The sequence below is a fragment of the Ovis canadensis genome, chromosome 9 (genome assembly GCF_042477335.2).
Source record: "Ovis canadensis isolate MfBH-ARS-UI-01 breed Bighorn chromosome 9, ARS-UI_OviCan_v2, whole genome shotgun sequence".
In the NCBI taxonomy this organism is placed as follows: Eukaryota; Metazoa; Chordata; class Mammalia; order Artiodactyla; family Bovidae; genus Ovis; species Ovis canadensis.
The window spans coordinates 14500473-14521552 of NC_091253.1; the positions used below are offsets into that span (position 1 = coordinate 14500473).

Genomic DNA, 21080 nt, shown 5'->3' on the forward strand with positions numbered 1-21080 from the left:
AGGTTTCCAAGAAACAACTAAAATAGGTAAAATAATGTCAATAATGTCAGGTAAAATAATGACAACTCTCTAGAAATAGGGTTTTATTGACCTCTAAACTCATTCTCCTCCCTTCAATAACTGCTAGGTTGCACTCGTGATTATAGAGCTGTTGGTTTTCAAGCCTACTATTGTGTTGGAGAGGCATGTGAACAGGAAAAGTTTAAAATGCCACAAAGCTATTCTATTAACAGTCAGTGTCTTTCTTAAATAAAACCTATTCATTGTTGCAAGCCCTTGGTTAATTTCCAGAGTTCTGAAATATTGATTTTGACTGTTTATACTATGTTCTCATTGTTTTTATGAATAAGTACATTTTCTGAGCTTTTTTTACTTTACCATTCCTGCTGACATCATCAGTAATCTTCTTGCACCTTCCAGTTCAGACCAATAGCAAGCTTAATGCTGCTCAGTGACCTGAGTGAACAGCTCACGAAGCAGAACCATGTAGATAAATGCTGGGCCTTTTCTAACTCACAAAATCATGAGAAATAATAAATTGCTTGTTTTAGCCACTTAGTTTTGCAGTGGCTTGTTACAAAGAAAAAATAATGAAAACACCTTTTCCCTCACTTTCTACTCAGGATTATAGTCACAGAGGTACCTGTCACATTTCATCATGAGATTACAATTCTTTGAAGGCCAACACAGCATTTAATCTATCTTTATATCACCCACAAAGCTTAAGTACAATACCAACAGGGAACTCTATAACCATTTGTTAAATAAGTGGTGTGAGCAATCCAGCAAATGAAGCAGCTATTTTGACATGATTCTTTAATACTTCATAAATAAAATGAAATATAATTATTTCAAAAAATTAAAATATAACTCAAAAATTAAAAATGTTTTATATTTAATGAAAGATTTCTTCTGACAAAAATAATAAAACAAAATAATATTAATAGTGTCAATAATGTTTATAGTAAATATAGTTTTAAAATAATACATTGAAATAAATTTAGTTATATTTAGAGAAAATTTATTTTTTCTTAGCCTAAGTTTATAATGGATGAAAATCTTTATAATTACTATATTTACCTTTCCGGCTTTCAAGGCCAAGTGTGATTTGCTTGCCAAGACTTTAATTTTTGAAGAAAAATATTTGCATTTAAAAAATAATAAGTTACAAAATGTATCAACTCTTAAAGACTACAAGAAATGCTTTTTGTTTATATCACACATGTACAGACACTTAATGTGAACAGAATAATTTTGCTGCATCCTGCCAAAGTTTCTGTTATGAATGAGGATTGGGTTACTGGGCTGTTACCAGAGAGATATAATGACAGTTTGCAATGTCTAAGATATCCATGCTTGAATATTTTTGAATGGAGTGTAATTTCCTATAAGAAATTCTATCCATTGCTTATTCAGTGATATGCCCATTAAGAAAAAGATTGTTGAGCCTTGCTTGCCAAAGCCATTCATAAGGATATTAGGCTAGAAATTCTCAATGGAATATTTTCTACCTTCTCTCCATTTTATAAACATTGGATCTAGTTTAAAGTTGTAAATGAAAAATTCATCCACAGAAATTAATATTGATCTATTTTTAAAGAGCTCAAAATTTAGTGAAATTTAAGTATAGTTCATCTTTTGTTTTTACTTTTCTACTTTTTTTTCTACTGTTATTCACATAAATGAAAGTCACTTAAATATTCATAGACAGGTGCAGTAGTATACCAAATTAACAAAATGTTCAATCTGAAATCAATTTTTTAAAAATATGAGTAAGTAAAAGTCATAGAGAGGCAAAATAAAGTCATTTCAAATTACCCAAAGATGCTCAAGAATCTTACTGCCTCTGAAGTCCTCTTTACACCGGCTCCTGAGAGTTCTAGATATAATCTGGAGTGTCTCTGAAACCCTTTGTATTTTACATATTTTAGGCTCTTTTGAACTTGCAATTTATTAGATTGTTTAAAAAAAACCTCTAAAATTTAGTTTTCATCTGCTTTCTGATATTCTCTATGCATAGCAGCCTTCAGGTCAATCATAATCTTGGAGGAAATGCTATAAAACTGTAGGGGAAGTGGTGGAAGATCAGAAGTGGGACTCCTTATAATGACCAGCTATGGCAGAAGGCAATGTCCAGATCTGAGACTTTGACCTCAAAATTGATTTCATGAAGATATTTACATTACAGTGCTTCCCTCTTGGTATTAAAATTAAGAGATTTTTATTCTTCTTTGTATCTTCTCTACTTTCTCAATTTTTGCAATGAGCATAAATTATATGAGTGACCATTGTTTTTCAAAGTACTATTTTCAGTTTAGGAAAAAATAATCCTAACCTTAAATGACCTATAAATTCACCTCATATTCTTCAAGGATAGAGATGAGGAAGAATTAACACTAACCTTATTTTTGCTACTATGGGAGGTATTTTTGCTACTATGGGAGGTAAAATATGAGTCATAAAATCTACAAATCCAATCCCAATTCATAGCTTTCATGATAAGTAAGTCACTGAGATATTAATAGAAGGTGAGAAACCTCAAATAAAAATTCACTTTTTCCAATACTTTCTCCATATGCTTTATATATATTTAATTACAAAGTACTAATAACCATATTTGTGGAGTTAGATAAAAAATTATCATCTTATTAATCATAAGGGACTTATAGGACTTTAAAAATGGATAATATTTGTCTAAATAGCATGATAGCTACATTTTCTAGGGAGCTTCCCAGGAAGTTCAGTTGTAAAAAATCTGCCTGCCAAAGCAGGAGACATAGGAAATGGGGCTTCAGTCCCTGAGTCGGGAAGATCCCTTGGAGGAAGAAATGCTTTCTTCCCACTCCAGTGTTCTTGCCTGGAACATCTCATGGACAGAGGAGCCTGGCAGGCTACAGTCCATAGGGTCACAATGAATTGGACATGACTGAGCAACTGAGCACACATACACTACATTCCCTGGATCTTCCTTCCTGCTTGACTAGTGAAAAATCCTCTCTTGTTCAGAATTTATTTAAAATCATTTAGTTCAGTCAGTCATGTCCAACTCTTTGTGACCCCATGGACTGCAGCACGCCAGCCTTCCTTGTCCATCACCAACTCCCAGAGCTTACTTAAACTCATGTCCATTATGCTGGCGATGCCATCCAGCCTTTTCATCCTCTGTCATCCCCTTCTCCTCCTGCCTTCAATCTTTCCCAGCATCAGGGTCTTTTCCAGTGAGTCAGCTCTTCACATCAGGTGGTCAAAGAATTGGAGCTTCAGCTTCAGCATCAGTCCCCTTCCAATGAATATTCAGGAATGATTTCCTTTGGGATTGACTAGTTTGATTTCCTTGAAGTCCAAGGGACTCTCAAGAATCTTCTCCAACACCACAGTTCAAAAGTATCAATTCTTCAGTGCTCAGTTTTCTTTATATAAGGTCCAACTCTGACATCCATACATGACTACTGGAAGACCCTTAGCTTTGACTAGACAGACCTTTGTCGGCAAAGTAATGTCTCTGCTTTTTAATATGCTGTTTATGTTTGTCATTCAAAATCATTAGAAAAAAGAAATTAAATTATGATGTATAAGGCATTTGTATTACAGGGAAAATATTGGCACAGGATGAAGCATTTAATCACCCTATGTGTATACAGTTGTTTAGTAACTAAGCTGTGTCCAACTAATTGTGATCCCTGCACTGTAGCTCACCAAGCTCCTCTGTCCATGACGTTCTCCAAGCAAGAAAGGTGGAGTGGGTTGCCATTTCCTTCTTCACGGGATCTCCCCGGACAAGAATCCAACCCACATCTCCTGCACTGGCAGGCAAATTCTTTACCACTGAGTCATCTGGGAAGTCCCTGTGTGTGTGTATTTGTTATTATATATTCAATGGAATTCTTCACTCACTGTCTTTTGTATGTGCTGTGCTAAGTAGCTTTAGTCATGCCAAATTCTTTGCAATCCTATGGACTGTAGCCTGCTAGGCTCCTCTGTCCATGGGCATTCTCCAGGTAAGAATACTGGAGTGGATTGCCATGCCCTCCTCCAGGGGATCTTCCCAACCCAGGGATCAGACGCTCATTTCTTTCGTCTCTTGCATTGACAGGTAGGTTCTTTACCACTAGCACCACCTGGGAAACCCTGTCTTTTGTATATATTATATGAACTCAGAGATACTGACATTCTCCCTAACTGTGAAGTTCTTTCACTGAGAAGCCAAAACACTTAATACTCTACTATGAGGGAGCTTTCTTTCTCTCTGGAAAATGCATTTTATAAACAGAAGCTCTGTTATCATTAAAACAGTCCCCCAGAAACCAGACACATTACTATTAATAACAAACCATCTAATAATTAATTCTCTCTTTGGAAAGCATGGATCCAGGATCCACAGGAATTGTTATAAAGCACAGAAGTTTAAATAATGCAGGGAAAAGGCAGGAGGAATAAATCCAGAGCAGGAAATGCCCTAAGTTAGCCAGACCCAGATGAGATGCCCTGGGCAGCAAAAGTGTCTTGTGAAAGGAGTTTAGGAGGAAAGTTCCAAAGAGAAGGAGTGAAACCAAAGAGTAGATGCAACCAAGATAAACCTTGACTATTTCCCTTACCTGTACTGTGAACTCACACACCTAAACTCCTACATGTCATCTCTACTTGGATATTAAAAGAATCTCTGATTAAATAACTGAAATGAACTCTTTGTTTTCTACCAAACACATCCCTTTATAAGGACTGCCCATCTCAGTAAAACACATGACCATGCACCCAGGGGCTCTAGGCAAACACCTAAAAATACCTGATTGTTGCCTTTCCCTTATACCCCCCACCCCATGCCCGTCACTGGCAAGTGCTTCCACCGTGTAGTGGATCCTGACTCTGTCCACTTCTCTTCATCTCCACCTTCACTCCCCACTGCAAGCTGCCACCTCTCACCCTGGATTCCTGCTACACATCTTGATTGTTCTCTCTCTTTTTCCTCCTGTGACATATAGCCAGCACACAGTAGCTAGAATGAGCTTTTTAAGTGAAATCAGACCAGGTCCCTTCCTTCCTTATCACCTCCCCACTGGGCCCCATGGTTCCTAGAATAAAATGCACATCACTGATCATAGCTCACAAAGCCTAATGCTCTGATCCTAGCCTTCCTCTGACACACTGCCTCCTATTCCACTGGAATATTCAGTGATAGTGATCTGAATTTTGTTCCTGAACACACCATTTTCATCGAGGTCTTGGGCCTTTGTACTTCCTGATTCTTTCCTAGAATGGTTGTTCCCAGTAGCCATCCCAAAGATGCTTCTCCTCACTATTCAGATCTCAGCTCTAATGTCCCTACTCTGAAAGGTCTATATAATATAAGACTTAACCTTTGTTTTATTTTCTTCATAGGCTTATAACAATCCAACTTTTTTTTTTAAGAAGTATTAGTTTACATATGTATTGCCTGTCTCCACCCAATGTTATTTTCATGACAACTGGGGCTCTGCCAGACTTGTTGCTCTAAATCAAGAAACTAGACCAGCCCCTAGCATATAGGAAGCATTCATAAAAATATGTCCATTTCTCCCAAATCATCCCACCCTCTCCCTCTCCCACAGAGTCCAATTAAAATAAGTACATTTATATTTTAATAAATGTGTTTATTTCCATTCATGGAAAATCCATGATGATGCCTATTTTATTCAGTATGAAGTCTGTGTTACTCTGCACAATGCCTTGAAAGCCAAGGCCTTCTAAGACTGGGCCGTTTCACATTCATCATGAAAAAAAAGTGCAAGAAGAAACAAACCTTATGCAATCCTAAAGCAGGTTAATAAAAACATTTGACACAAAACAATTCCCGGAAAAAACACAATCAGTATTCTTACTTTTGAAAAGACGTTTAACATCTCTATAGACTATAACAAAATAAAATATCTGCTTCAGGAAGATGTCTCAGAAAGTGTCCATGAGCAGAAGTCTCCTTGTCCTCGGAAATATTTCAATTATAAGAAACCACACATGAGGGCTTCCCTGGTGGCTCAATGGTGAAGAATCGCCTGCCAATGCAGGAGACACGGGTTCAATCCCTAATCCAGCAAGATCCCACAGGCCACAGAGAAACTAAGCCTACACACCACAACTATTGTGCCTGCACTTTAGAGCCTGGAAACTGCAATTACTGAGCCCATTTGCCATGCTGAAATTACTGAAGCCTGCACGCCCCAGAGCCCAAGCCCCACAAGCGAAGCCTCCATAATAAGAAGCCTGTGCACCAACTAGAGAGTAGCCCTCACTCACTCGCTGCAGCTAGGGAAAGCCCAGGCAGCAACAAAGACCCAGCACAGCCAAAAATAAGTAAACACAATTATTTTAAATTGTTTTTTTTTTAAAGAAATCACAATGACAATTTCCTGTAGCCCTCCACTTGTAAAGCTGAAAGGGACCTGAACAGTGATTTAGAGCAACCATCTCACTCGACAAATGAGAAATTAAAGCCACAGAAGTGAAATAACGACCTCTATTAAATAACAGAAGTCAGGATGGGACTTGAACTCGGGACTCCTAATTCCAAGGTCAGATTTTTCCAGTATATCAAGTTGCTTGCATCCTCTAGGCTAAAGTTTCCCTTATCGTTACTGACCTGACTTAAAAGTAATGTTTGAGGACTATAAGGGAGAAAAAATTATTTTTTTGAGTATTGGGTGGGGGCAGGGTCAGTGTAAATAAACGTAAAATATTAATGTCAAGAGATGAGTAATTAATTAATATGTTTACCATCATACTATAATATTAATAACAACAATAAATCATATTTGGGGCTCTGAGTAAGGATTCATCATGACAGTTGCACATCCTAGGTGACCAGTAGTCCTGAGGGGTAGATTATTACAGCTCCTTCTTCTAATGATATTTTGAGCACATATCAGGAAGTATCACAAACCACACAGTAATATCTTTAAAATAGTGTCTGTTGGGTTTTAGCAAGACATGCATGCTACAGAAGATGATAACCAACCAGGAATATTCTCTCTGTGTTCCTTAGAGACCGTTTATTAGAAAAATATAAGATTTCTCACCAAGCATTTCCTTTAAAATGAGTACAATTTGGGGGAAATACTGAAAAATGTGAGAACAGTGTATATACTAAAAACCATGTAATGTGAAGAAAAGCATGAAATATTCTGATATCCTCCATTGTTTATCCTACTGGTGAGAAGTAATATGTTGGGATTTTAATACCTTAGGAAAAAGATTACTAAAATGGTTACCAAACTAAAAAGACATGGAATTCCCTGAGGTGTAAATTAAGGATCCCTAATGTGACTATTTCAAGAGATTATGGGAAAAAAGAGAACCCTGAGCACTGACCCTCCATTAATGCTTCCCTGGCCCAAGAGTCAATGGAAGCTTCCATTCCATTCATCCCTTGAGCTGCGGAATCCATGACTAACAGAGCTGTACATAAAGTTACTTTAGGGAAGGAGAGGCATCTGGTCTCTCAGGGACAGGAGGATGTCAACTGAACAAGTAATGGGTGGTCCTGGAAGTCCAGTTCATGAGACACCAATAAGCACTGTTTTATGAGGATAAAGTGCTTGTCCTTACTCCCTTCCAGATGGAGAGCACTGCAAGCATGCAAAAGTCAGGTAAAATCATTAAATTTAAAAAATAACTCATTCTAGGGAGTTCCCTAATGGTCCAGTGGGTAAGATGTCACCTTCCAGTGCAGGGGGTATGGGTTTGATCCCTGGTTAGGGAGCTAAGATCCACATGCCTCATGGCCAAAGAACAGAAAAAAAAAAAAGAGGAAGCACTATTGTAACAGATTCAATAAAGACTTTAAAAATGGTCCACATCAAAAAAAAATCTTCAAAAATGCTAAATAATGCACTATTGTAAAATACATGGAAGTATTTATTGACAAAGTCATTTTATGGACAGATAGAACTAGGGAGTAGATCTTAATTTTTCTCACTATACCCTGGTGGTTTCTGTCAAGAAAAATAAAGACCGTAATGAAACTTACAAATTTCTTTACATATTAGAAAAGTAAGTAACTGGCAATTTCATTGTACAAGTTTGATTTGATATATTTGGTCAGTATTCCTCAAAGAATCTCAGTTTTTCATGTGGCAAGTAATATCTCTATTTCATGTATAGGAAAATAAAGGACAAAAGCAAACTACAGAATAAGAGAAGATGAGAAAGAAAAACCCATGACTACCAGTTTCTTTTTTGCTCTTTCACCTAACTAAATAACAAGGAGTGTAAGGCAATGATTCCAGGGGCAATTCCACTAGCTCATAGAACAAGCCTCGAAGCAAAGCCCGTTTTTAAAAAGTCTATTTTGGTAGAGCTGAAGTTAGTTTTCCAGATCATATTTAGTAAGACCAACTTTTATTTTTTTTTTGCTTTAAAAATGAAATGGCTAAATGGAAAAAAGTCTATTTTTAAATATCAAGAACTGGCTTCCAAATTAATTCTTCCATTCTAAATAGGCGTGAGGCAGGGTTTATGAAGAACTTCCGTATTTACAAGTATCAGTGGAGCCTTTGACTTGCTGAATATCTTCCAGGAAGAGAAATCTGATACACGTTACATTTCCTGAGAGTGAAGTGAGAGATGCTTGGAGTTTATAGTAAGTCATTTCTTGTCCAGCTGACATCCACCATCACCTGTCACGTTACAAGCAATTTGGCTCGTGGGGCTGAGGGTTTGTCTGAAATGCCTTCTCCCCAAGCTGGGGGATGATGCTTGAGTTCCAGAGCCACAGAGACTCTGAAATCTTAGCCTTTTTGTGTTTGCCGAGGGGATTCAGACAGATAGGTTGTTAATGGGAAAACAAAGCTTGGGTGGCTCTCTAATATTACGGCTGTTACAGTTAGCACTTGTTCTTTGTGACATTGTAAATGACTTCCCCTTGAAAACAAGCCCTCCTTATAGATGACATTCAGATAACAAAAACAGGATGGACCAGAGAACCTACCTTTCAGAAAGTGTTTTTTAAGGGTCTCCCACCCCCCAAAATATAGAACAAATCCCGCGTCAAACCCAACAACCCCCTCAAAAGATCCTCTGAATTGTGAAGCGTCCTGAGTCTGGAGGTTTGGGTTCTGCCTTCGAATCAGCCTGGGAGCCCCAGGTCATTACCAAAGCTCTCATTCTCCCAGTGGTGTATACTTAGCTTTTTCTAGAATAGAACACTACTGTTTCCCTTTCACTGTTTTGGAAACATGTCTTTGTTGAGGTATAATTGATTTCTCTTCAGAGTCCAGACATCTTTCACCTTTCCTTTCCTTTTTTTATATGAGTAAAGTTCAAATTCCTTAGCCTGACCCAGAAGGCCTTTCAGAATAGCACCTCAGGCACCCTTCAGCCTCCTTCACCCCCAGTCTCCCTGCAATGTTTACTAACCATGTGGGATTTCTCACCAGTATGCAAATTACATTGACCTCTAAATCCACCACAACACCTCCTCCAACTATCACCTGGTAAATTTGTGCTTATCCTCAAGCTTCTACTTTTCATATCCCCTGTGAAGCTTTTCCTGGTTCCCGAAGGCTTCTCTGGCTCTTCCAACATCTGCTATACTTAATATCTAAAGACTGTTACAATTCTATAATTCCCAGACAGAAATAACCAGGACTTTTATTCTCAAATCCTTGGTGCTTGGCATATAGTGAGTATTCAGTATTATTTGGGAATTGGGTGAAATACTTCACTAGAATTTCTTCTTTCATTGACATCAAATGTGAACTTGAAAATAATGGGGACCATATCATGGAATACTTTTGCTTACATAGCTCTCTTAAGCAAAAGGAATTTCATATTCTTATCATGGATAAATGGGAAGAGAGCTACTGTCTGTGAAAATATTAGAGAGGATTGCCTAGTATCCATATCAATGGGCTTTTGAGCTCCACAGAGTTGGTTGCCAAGAGTTAGTTGAATTATCTTTGTTAAATACACTGTGAGAGGGAATTCCTTGGGGGTCCAGTGGTTATAAATCAGCGCTTTCACTGCTGTGGCCTGAGTTCAGTCCCTGGTCCAGGAACTAAGATCCTACAAGCCTCGCCACACAGCCGAACAAAATTTCACTGTGAAGCTCTGTATGCAAGCAGCACTGCCTTGGGATCCACAGGACAGCTAAGGGTCACAGAGCCCATGCCACTGTCCTCCAAAGCACACACAAGCCCCATTTAGCCATAGACTGCTGAGCAACTTTGGCTTTGAAGGCTGATAATAGGCAGTCATGAGTGGAGGTTGACTAGGTCCTAGGGAGAAGCCTTTTCATGGAGGGGACCAGAGCAAAGGCAGAGGTGACAATCACTTAGAAGGAGATTAGGATACAGGAACAGAAGCACACTAAGTGATATAAGCCAGACCCACAAGGACAAGTGCTGTAGGATTCCACAACCCTAGAGGAGTCAAGAGACAGAAAGCAGAATGATGGCTGTCAGGGGCTAGGGGGAGAATGATGAGGAGTTAGTTATTGTTTTATGGGGATGGTGTCAGTTTGGGAAGGTGAAAAAATTCTGGGAGTGGCGGCAGTGATGACTGCACAACAACATGAAGTTACTTAATGCCACTGAACTGTACACTGAAAAGTGGTTAAAATTGTAACTGTGATGTTATAAGAAAGCAGTAAATCACACACACACACAAAGAACAGAGACACACTTCCTTCTGAACAAGAGTGCATGCGCAACACTCATGGAGATCCCAGAAATGACAAGCACAGCCTTTAAGAGGGAGCTGAGGTTCTGCAGTTGTGCGGGTAGAAAGTAGGACTCCTAACAATGTAGGCACTCATGTTACTATGACATGATTTGAACCCACACAGTAATGAGTCCCGGGAATATTTAGATTATCTGAGCCAGAGTGAGAGCTCAGCATTATATAAAAAGTATTTTAGAAGTATACTGGATCACAAAAAAAGGAGACTTGCTTGTGAACATCAGTGAGGGCAGTGTAGAAGGTCAACTTTCTAGATTGTGTAGGATTTCATTGTGCAGAAATGGTGGACCACTGTGACAGTGAGAAATGAATCCGCAAAGGCAGGTCTGAGCCACACTTAGGTCACTGGCATTGGATGCAGGACAGTGGTCGCCAGTGACTTGGAAAGAAACATTTCCACAGTATTCAGGAGTCCTAGTCATATCTGAATGGGTTACAGGGTGTGTGAGGAAGTGAAAGTGGTCAGCTGCATTCTTCTTTTGGGCAGTTTGGGAGGAATAGGGACTGTCAAGGGAACATGTTTCTAGAACAAGGAAGAATTAAATATGTATTTGCAGATTAAAGGGACAGGATCCTTGTGAAGAGGGTATTAAAAACAAGAGCAAAGGGGAGCATGTATGGATCAAGGTTCTTAAAGGAGGTTGACAAGGAGAAGATTAGGAGCACAAGTGAAGGGGGTTAACCTTGGAAACTGGAGGTTCCCCTTGGAAGAGGACAGCTGAAGCAGAAAAATTCCAAGGTGGAAAGCCCAAATTGAGATGGTTCAATTAGGAGAAATAATTGTTGACATAACATCTGGTCAATTCAGTCTCATAGTCAACCAGCCAGATGTTAATTCTACATGGCATGATCACGTGTGTCCACATAAGTTAAAAGTTTCACTGAACCTGTGATTGCTTCCAAATTACATAGCCAGTGGGAGAGAAATTATTAAAGTCAATTATTTGAATATAATGCTTTTTCATTTAAAATGATAAAACCTTTAACCTAATCTGGAAAATGTATTTTAGGAAATGTTAAGTGCTAATTAAACCAAGGCATGGACAAGGTATTACCATACCGGTGTGAGTCACATAAAACAACACAAGAAGCTTTATGACTTCCATGCTTATTTTCTGATTAGCCTTTATGGTTAAGTTGAAAGAATGGAAGTGATAATAAATTAATGACTTATTAGTTGACACAATGATTTTTCTTGAATTGACATAGATTTCAAAGTTTATCACTGAAATCATAATTCTATCTTCCTATCTGATTCTGTGTCTGAGAATGAGGATTAGACTGTCCAGTGCTATTTCATTAAACAGGAAGTCCTGTCAATCAAAAAAAAAAATCTAAAGCTATTCTCAAGCACTAGTATAACAAAACATCATATATTACTACAATCAGTGCTCTGGTTAACTCATAAATCTAAGGTCATGCTTAAATTTGGGTTTATAGCCATCGTAAAATCAGTACATTTGCCACCACTAAAGATTAATAGCGAATTAATCTTCATAGCATTTTTATTGGGCAAATAAGATTAAAGATGACCCAAGGATGTGCCTCGATGCTTTCTTTCCTTTATATTCTGGAAACCTGCAGTGCACATTCCACAGATACATATATATAACCCACACCCAGGCAAAGTCTCTTTGCTGTTGTCCCTTATAAGATTTAATTCATAGGATAAAAAGACAGGTGAAGTAAAAAATGTAATATATAATCCAACCATACAAGTACATTTAATTAATGACTGTCAAAGTGGCCCAAGTAATCACCAAAATAGGACACCTTAATTTTATTACTGTGTGCTAAAATCTGCATTATTATGACTCCTAAGTAGTATATTTAACTGGTACTTCACTATTCTCAAGATAAGTGGCATAAGGATATTTAAGATAATTTACATGTAATTATCTATAATTGAAAAGAAGATAAACTCTAGAGATCTGCTGTACAACATTATACCTCTAGTCAGCAATGACATATTGTTCACTAAACATTCATTAATATAGTAGATGGGTCCCTGGTGGCTCAGATGGTAAAGAATCCACCTGCAATGCAGGAAACCTGGGTTCAATCCCTGGGTGGAGAAGATACCCTGGAGAAGGGAATGGCTACCCACTCCAGCATTCTTGCCTAGAGAATTCCACAGAGGAGCCTGGTGGGCTACAGTCCAAGGGGTTATAAAGAGTTGGACATGACTGAGTCACTAACACTTTCTTTCACTTCTTTCAAGATGGTAGATATGATAAATGATGTGTCCAAAATAAAATAAAACAAAATAAATTAGATATGAATGTTGTAGAATCTATATGTGCTTGCCAGACTCCTCTGTCCTTGGGATTCTCCAGGCAAGAATACTGGAGTAGGTTGCCACACTCTCCTCCATGGAAAGGTTGTCCTTCCCAACCCAGGTAGAATCTATATAGATATGATCAATTTTTACCCCCAAATATTGAATTATATAAAATTATATAAAAGTCAATTATATAATTACATAAAATCTGAAGGAGGAAAATCCTTACTTAAATTGATGATAATAATAAATGTTTCTGTTAAGTGGACATACAAAACTGATATTTCACATTATATTATATTTTAGAAGTGTTGGAAGAGGTCATTGACAGGATTTGCCCACCAGATGACCTGTGAGCTGGTCCCGGGAAACCAGAGGGACCACCAGAGGCAACCCTCTCCCCTGTCCTTGGAATGTACTTTTCTGCCTGCCGTTTCCATGGTAGAAGTTCTTTCAAGGGTGCAGCCTTGAGAGAGCAATGTGTGACTGAGACCATCTGGAGAGTGTACATGACTGACCCCCATGAAGGCTCTACATAAACTGTGATTCTGGCCAGTGGCTGTAGAGATCTACCGCTGTTGTGGCATGCAAGAAAAGCCTCACATGTAAGTTGCCTTGCTCAGTAAACCTGCAGACTACCCATCTGGGTTGCTCTGCCCTTTTTTGTAGTCTCTGTTTGCCCACTGTGTACAGGAGCCAATTTCAGATTTCATCTGGGGAATATCTGTGGTTGTGAACCAATAAGTAACCATCTCAACATAAGCTGTTAATGGAATGTACTAATACCCCTTAGCAGATGACACCACACTTATGGCAGAAAGTGAAGAGGAACTAAAAAGCCTCTTGATGAAAGTGAAAGAGGAGAGTGAAAAAGTTGCCTTAAAGCTCAACATTCAGAAAAATAAGATCATGGCATCTGGTCCCATCACTTCATGGGAAATAGATGGAGATACAGTGGAAACAGTGTCAGACTTTATTTTGGGGGGCTCCAAAATCACTGCAGATGGTGATTGCAGCCATGAAATTAAAAGATGTTTACTCCTTGGAAGGAAAGTTATGACCAACCTAGACAGCATATTAAAAAGCAGAGATATTACTTTGCCAACAAAGGTCTGTCTAGTCAAGGCTATGGTTTTTCCTGTTGTCATGTATGGATGTGAGAGTTGGACTGTGAAGAAAGCTGAGCACCGAAGAATTGATGCTTTTGAACTGTGGTGTTGGAGAAGACTCTTGGGAGTCCCTTGGACTGCAAGGAGATCCAACCAGTCCATTCTAAAGGAGATCAGTCCTGGGTGTTCTTTGGAAGGACTGATGCTAAAGCTGAAACTCCAAAACTTTGGCCACCTCATGCGAAGAGTTGACTCATTGGAAAAGACTCTAATACTGGGAGGGACTCGGGGCAGGAGGAGAAGGAGATGACAGAGAATGAGATGGCTGGATGGCATCACCGACTCGATGGACATGAGTTTGGGTGAACTCTGGGTTTGGTGATGGACAGGGAGGCCTGGCGTGCTGCGATTCATAGGGTCGCAAAGAGTTGGACACAACTGAGCGACTGAACTGAACTTAACTGAATATCCCTTAATTTTCTAGAAAAAGATAAGAAGCTCTTGTGATAGAGAAGCAAATATTTCCATGCATTCTTAAAATCTGTATAATACTCTTAAAATTATTTTCTATCTAATATATAAGATTTGACTAAATTGCATTTAAAAGAATGAAATAATGCCATTTACAGTAACATGAATGGACCTAGTGATTATCATACTAAATGAAGCAAGTCAGAAAAAGAAAGACAAATACCACAGAATATCACTTATATGTAGAATCTAAAATATGACACAAATCAATTTACCTATGAATCAGAAAAAATAGGCTCACAGACATAGAGAACAGACTTGTGGTTGCAGAGGGGGAGAGGAAGGAGAGGAGGGATGTATTGGGCATTTGGGATTAACATATATAAACTATAATATATAGAATGGATAAGCAGCAAAGTCCTGCTAGATAGCACAGGAAACTGCATTTAATATCCCATGATGACTCATAAAGGAAAACAATGTGAAAAAGAATTTAGTAATATATATGTATTACTGAATCATTTTGTTTTATAGCAGAAACTAACCCAATATTGTAAATCAACTATACTTCAATAAAAGAAATTATAAAAAATAAAATAAAATTTGGATAAGTTGTATGATTTTTAAAAATTTATTAACTGTAAACCTATCAGCTTTTTCCTTTGTCTTAAGAATGTATGATTTAATGACTCACTGCACATTTCTGGTATGCCAATCTATAGTTTAGGAAATACAGTGACAGAAAAATTATAATAGAGCAGAACAAATCTGACTCTACATTGGATCTGTTTCTTTTACTTTAACCTTTGTTAAAGGTCCTAATGCTTTTGCTGTAAGTTAATATATTTTTTTTAAAAAATGTTACCTATAGCCTGAAATATACACAATAGCCCATTTTCATGAGTCTAACCTTTAAAGGTATAGTGCTTTTCCATTCATACAGAGATAAAGAAGTTGCAGAACAGAGAATAACATTTGCCTTGTTGAGGGTTTATAGGAACACTATGAAACCAGACCTATGGATGCTGCAAGAACAAAGGATTCCAACACCAAGAAGTCTGCAACAACCAGCACCACTCCCTCCCTTTTCAGTAGAAAAGAAGCTTGAACTCCACCTCAGGTAAGACGGTTCTTTGGGACACTAGTCCACCGTCTTCTCTGACCTCATTGGCTTGCTGTGCAGCGAGCAGTACGAGTTTGGACTGGTTAACAGACTTATGTGCAGCTGTCAGTCAATCTCATGTAAACAGCTGGACAGCTTGTTGCTAAGTCACATTTCATTACATGGGAAACTTCCTATATAGAATGCCCCAAATGAAATCCAAGGAATGCATAAATATTCATTTTCTATAGTTTAATGAAATGATGCAGTAATCCTCCCAAAATTTTCAGCAATGAGAAGCTTCAGTATCTGAACGTAATTTTGAGATTTAGAATTTAACTGGTTTTGAGAACTTGGAGAGGTCCCAAAGAGTAATAAAAATTAAACATGGTTGGAAAACTGGCTCTTATGAGGAAAGGAATGAAGATACTGAAAATCAGCCTGGGTGTGATGCTTAAGGAAGCATAGCTTTTACGAGAGGAGTTGTGGGCTTTGAGTCCAGGAGCCTATGCTCAAATGAGAGAACACAGCTCAGTTTCTTCTCAGGTCAAGGCAAGAACAAAGTGTAGCTTTTCTTTGCATTGTGTATCTTTCCAGTAGGCTCTGGGAAGGCAAGATTACACCTGCATCCTTCTCCAGGGCAATCCCAGAGCCTGAGGAAGTGCTCAGGCCACTGTAAGCTAGTAAATGTTAAATGAAAGGATGAGCTCTGGACTAGACTGGATTCATTTCAGTGACTTATTAAATGCTCCCTCTTATTCAACCCTTAGCAAAAAAGAAAATTTCAGGAACTCCTAAAATACTTTTTATAGTAAGCTACAACTTTTATTTATAATTGTTACAAGTTTTGAGTTAAAACACAGAACTTAATAACAAAAAATCTAATGTCACTGAAGAAATTGGGTGATATCTGCATATCAAATGCAAACAGATGGGTAAAAATGATGGAAAATAATTATAAGTATAGAGAAAGATCTCTAAAAACAAGCTTGGATTTCTACTAGAAAAATCAATCTTATGGATTTTTTTGGCTCAATAAACATTTACTGAATGAATGAACACGTGAAAAATAAACAAGGAGGCAATGAATGAGTAAGTGGTGGGTTTTAACTGGCCTCTTTAGTTAGAAAAACAGAGGAAACAACCTTCCGCTACGTTGTAGTGTTATTTAATATAATACAATAATAAAAGTCTGAGCATAATGTGAGGGTTTGTGTAGAAAAGATATACCCATAGTGTAAATCACTCAATACTAGCAAAGACTGGGGGCTGATGATGCTCTGCAATACACATAACAGTTTTCCCATATTTAGGAATATTTCCAAGGGAATTGTTAAGGCTTAAGATGCCAGAACAATTAAAACAACAACAACAACAACAACAACAACTGAAAATCTTCTTTAAAACTCTGTACATTTTCTATGTATATAGTGTGGGGTTTCCTAGTTGCTGAAGATTATTATGTATTACAAAACGCAAATGAGAAGACCTTCCTCCAGCTCATTTTTTCCATGTAAAGCTGTGAAATTAAATAGACCTTTACTTCCAGAATGCAACCACCAGTTTAATGAAAGGGACAGAGAGACAACTCCTCTTCACTGGAGATGTATTTGTTTGTAACAAAAGCAAAGAGGACCATATCAATTATTCCAACTGTTTCTAGCTACACTATCCAAGTTCATAAAATCTTACTAATCCGTGCTGATTATTTTTTCACACATAGCCTCATTTCCCCCCCCCCCCCTTGGGCACTGTTTCAGTAGCAAAAGCCACCAACTCACATGAATCATCCTAAGTTAGAGAAGCTACAGACTTGAGACATATGTGAACCCTCCCTTCCCCCCTCTTTTTGCTAATGGGCCATAACACTCCAACATACTGAACTCAACAGGGCCTCAGAATCCTTTTCAACACATTATTCTGGACAGACACCAAACCTGAGAGATAAGGCTGTTAACCATCCTTGAGTTCAATAATAAATCAGGAAACTCACTTTTTCTGTTACATTTAAAATTTATGTATTCAACTACTAAGACATTTTTATTTAAAAACATGCTTATATACAAGCAACTAATGAAAGAATCGTATTAAACCAAATAAATAAGGTGCTTCATACCATATGCATGTTTTATGAAATTTTCTCTCAAAACTTCACCACTTTCCCTGATAATTGCCAAAACACAATTTAAAGATAATCAGAGCATGATCATCTGGAATATTGCTCTCAATGTGTATAGAAATCATTATTTCTTCTACATAACCAGAGATATGTAACTTGTAGATAAAAAAAAAAGTGGGAATTTCCTCCAGAAAGATGATTCTAGAGAACTAGGTAGCAAGCCCCAAATACTTATCATTTCCTATCTGAAGGAACACTGAAGATGGACATGAATTGAAAAGAAAACCAAACAGTTCATCAGATGTTCTTGCACCTGTGCGACCTTTCTGGGGACAACAATGTTTACCTGAAGGACCCTTGCAAGAGCTGCCTTTGGGTCCCCAGGTTAAGCCTGGCTAAAAGCACAAAGTGTCCATTGGGTAGTGACCAACAGTTCACAAGATATCTCCCCTCCTAAACCTGGAAGATGCCAGAACAATAAAAAAAAAAAAAAAAAAACAAGCTCAGGCATAGAAAAAGTCCCAATTTCCATGTGAATTAGCATCTGCCTTTTCACATGCTGATTCTGCAAGACAGCTCATTTACAAATATATAAATAGCTGCAACTTTACTCCAGTCTCATTGAAAACTCAAGATGGCATCATGTGAGGGAAGCATCCTAACATCTTTGGCTCACAGAGCAAAATGTAAGTGGAGATGAGCCAAGCTACTTGACACTCACTAGTCAGCTTAACCAGATCCCCTCCAGTTTCCTGCAGTGGAGGGACCAGAGTTCTCCTGTGCGGAGCTGGAGAATTAACTTACATTGATTGCCCAGCAGTTTCACAGTGCTTTAGAGCCCAAAATCAAAAAATAAATTTCAAGTCATACATAGTATTTATTACCACACATACTCAAAAGAGAATGGCACTGTCTAAATGTGGCAACAATTTTCCAATGTAGCTACTTCAAATTGTCACTGCTATACTTTGGCCACCTGGCCAGAATTAGAGGGGTTTAAATCATCAGGAGAAGGTGAGAGAGAACATGTTTTTTAATTTTTGGAAAAGGATTTATTGCCTTTCTTAAATTCATTAATTAAATTTATGTTTAAGAAACATCTAAAGCAATATATATGAAATACAAGAGACACAAATGGACTCTTCTTTACTGCATATGAATACCCAAACAGGGAGCTGTCACACCCTGAGGGTTTAAAGTGTGCGTGTGAAGCCACTTTCAGGCTTGAGACACCCACAAGAGCACTGGTCTGTACAGTGACATCTGCTGAAGTTCTCCAGCAGACAATCACCATTACATCCCCTGATATCAAATTTCCCTCTTCCTTAGCCCTCTGACTTCTTACCAATTAATGAGCAGTTTACTTTTAAGGAACCATATCATTAAACTAAAAGTATCTAAAGGATCACAAAATAGAAAATTTAAAATAAAATTTTCTCAAGGAGTTAGGAACCTGGTTAACATGATACTTTTGAGGATGGGCAATGAGATAATTAATGCTATTTCTCTTTGAGAATTTCAAAGCTGAGATTCTCAACAACTCTACCTCGTAACTCAAATATTAGAATATTCATCAGGAAGTGGATGAGTCCATGTGTGTTTTCACACAAAAACATCTGTGTTGCATATTAAACCAAGCAGAATTTTATGCTTTACTCATTGCAGTGTAGTCATACACTGGAATGTTCATCTTGGACTCAAAGGCTGAATATCAGAACCATATATGTTCTATCTGCCTTCTTGATGACTCAGGCTCTCTGATTTACTGTTGATCCATCCTCCAGTTACCTATAGTCAACCATATGATGAATTATTGCCTTGTATAATTACTGACCAATTGGCAATATTTAAATGGAAAGTGATTCTTTTTAGTCTCATTTATCAGAAGTATAATAAAGATAACTAACAATAAAAAAGCCTTAGGTAAATCCATTTTGAAATAAGTATCAAGATAAAAACAAAGAAAAAGTTTTTTATCCTACTGTTTATACAATATATACAATGAATAAGGGGTAATTTCTTTTAATTTATCATAGAGCTTATCTCTATGCATGAAGCATGTGGAAACAAATATAATATCAGTCTTTTGTCTCTAAGTCTACGTTGGTCTTATGTTTCAAATTCACATTTTAAAATCTATTTTTGGTTAGTCTACTTAAACATAAATAATATTTCTTCAAAAATAGATTTAATTACTATTTTATAATAATCATGCCTCTATCTATACATGTAAATTAACACCACAGAACAAGATCAGTTTGCAAAGATTATTAAAAACCACAGTATAAAAATATCACATTTACTGCAGCGTTCAAATGATTGTGATACTGTCAAGATAAATTTTTATTTTTAAACAAGCTATTTGGAATCTCTTTAGAGAGTAATTTATATGGTATTAAAAAACATAAAGAAAAATTATTATTTTACTTACATGGTGTCTCTAATAAGAAGTGAACTTCCCAATTTGAAACAGGTTTTATCACCTTCACAAAACACATGTCTCAGAGAAAATCGCTCTGCTAGGTCAAAACCTGTGAAGTGTGACAAATGATTTAATCCAGCAGTTTTATTAAACATAGTCAACTGACAGAGATACTGATTTTTAAATAGGATTCTTTTGTAGTCATTATCTGCAGATTGATTATTTCAGGTTAAATCGTAAATTTCTTGATTTCCATTTCCTCTCTTTAGGATATAGGAAGACAAAATATATTTCAAAAGATTCAAGCATTAATTTTCTTTGATCTAGGAATGATTCTAAATAAATAATCAGAGTAGGTTATTGTACCAGCTCTGATAGCTAAAGATAGAAAACTAGTTAAATAAAAATACTATACCCATACAATTGAAATCTAAGCAGCCTTTTTAAAAATATTATGCTTTAGAAAAAAATATGTTGGTGTGGGAAATGTGTGGATTTCATATGCAGTATATAGATTGTGACTACGTGTGCATGAGTCAGAGTAGAAGGAGGGTGGAGAAAGAAAACGGAGGATTAAAGGGAAAAAGAAAGAGAAAGAAGGGTAGGAATGTTCCAAAATGAGAGCCATCGGCATCTTCTTTCCCATACATTTTCTTTATTTCACATTTTCTACAATAGATACGACTTTTATAATTTCAAATAACTTTTGTTCTCCAAGAGGTTGAGTTGTTGGTCATCAGGTTAAACAATGCAGAATTCTGCTCTCAGAAATTTTTGTATATCATCTGCCTGCTTTGCTCTTAATTTTATTGATATTGGTCTTATCATCTTAAATTACAATGTCAAGGAGTCACCTACAATACACAACA

General features: G+C 37.3%; 1 protein-coding gene across 1 annotated transcript in view; it reads right to left on the minus strand.

Moving 5' to 3' along the window:
- The window catches only part of COL19A1 (collagen type XIX alpha 1 chain), a 474185-nt gene that overhangs the window by 423255 nt on the left and 29850 nt on the right, over positions 1-21080 (minus strand). Inside the window, exon 4 of the mRNA XM_069599490.1 lies at positions 20221-20320. Within this exon, the coding sequence (XP_069455591.1) occupies positions 20221-20320 (100 nt within the window). The remainder of the gene's footprint in view (positions 1-20220; positions 20321-21080) is intronic.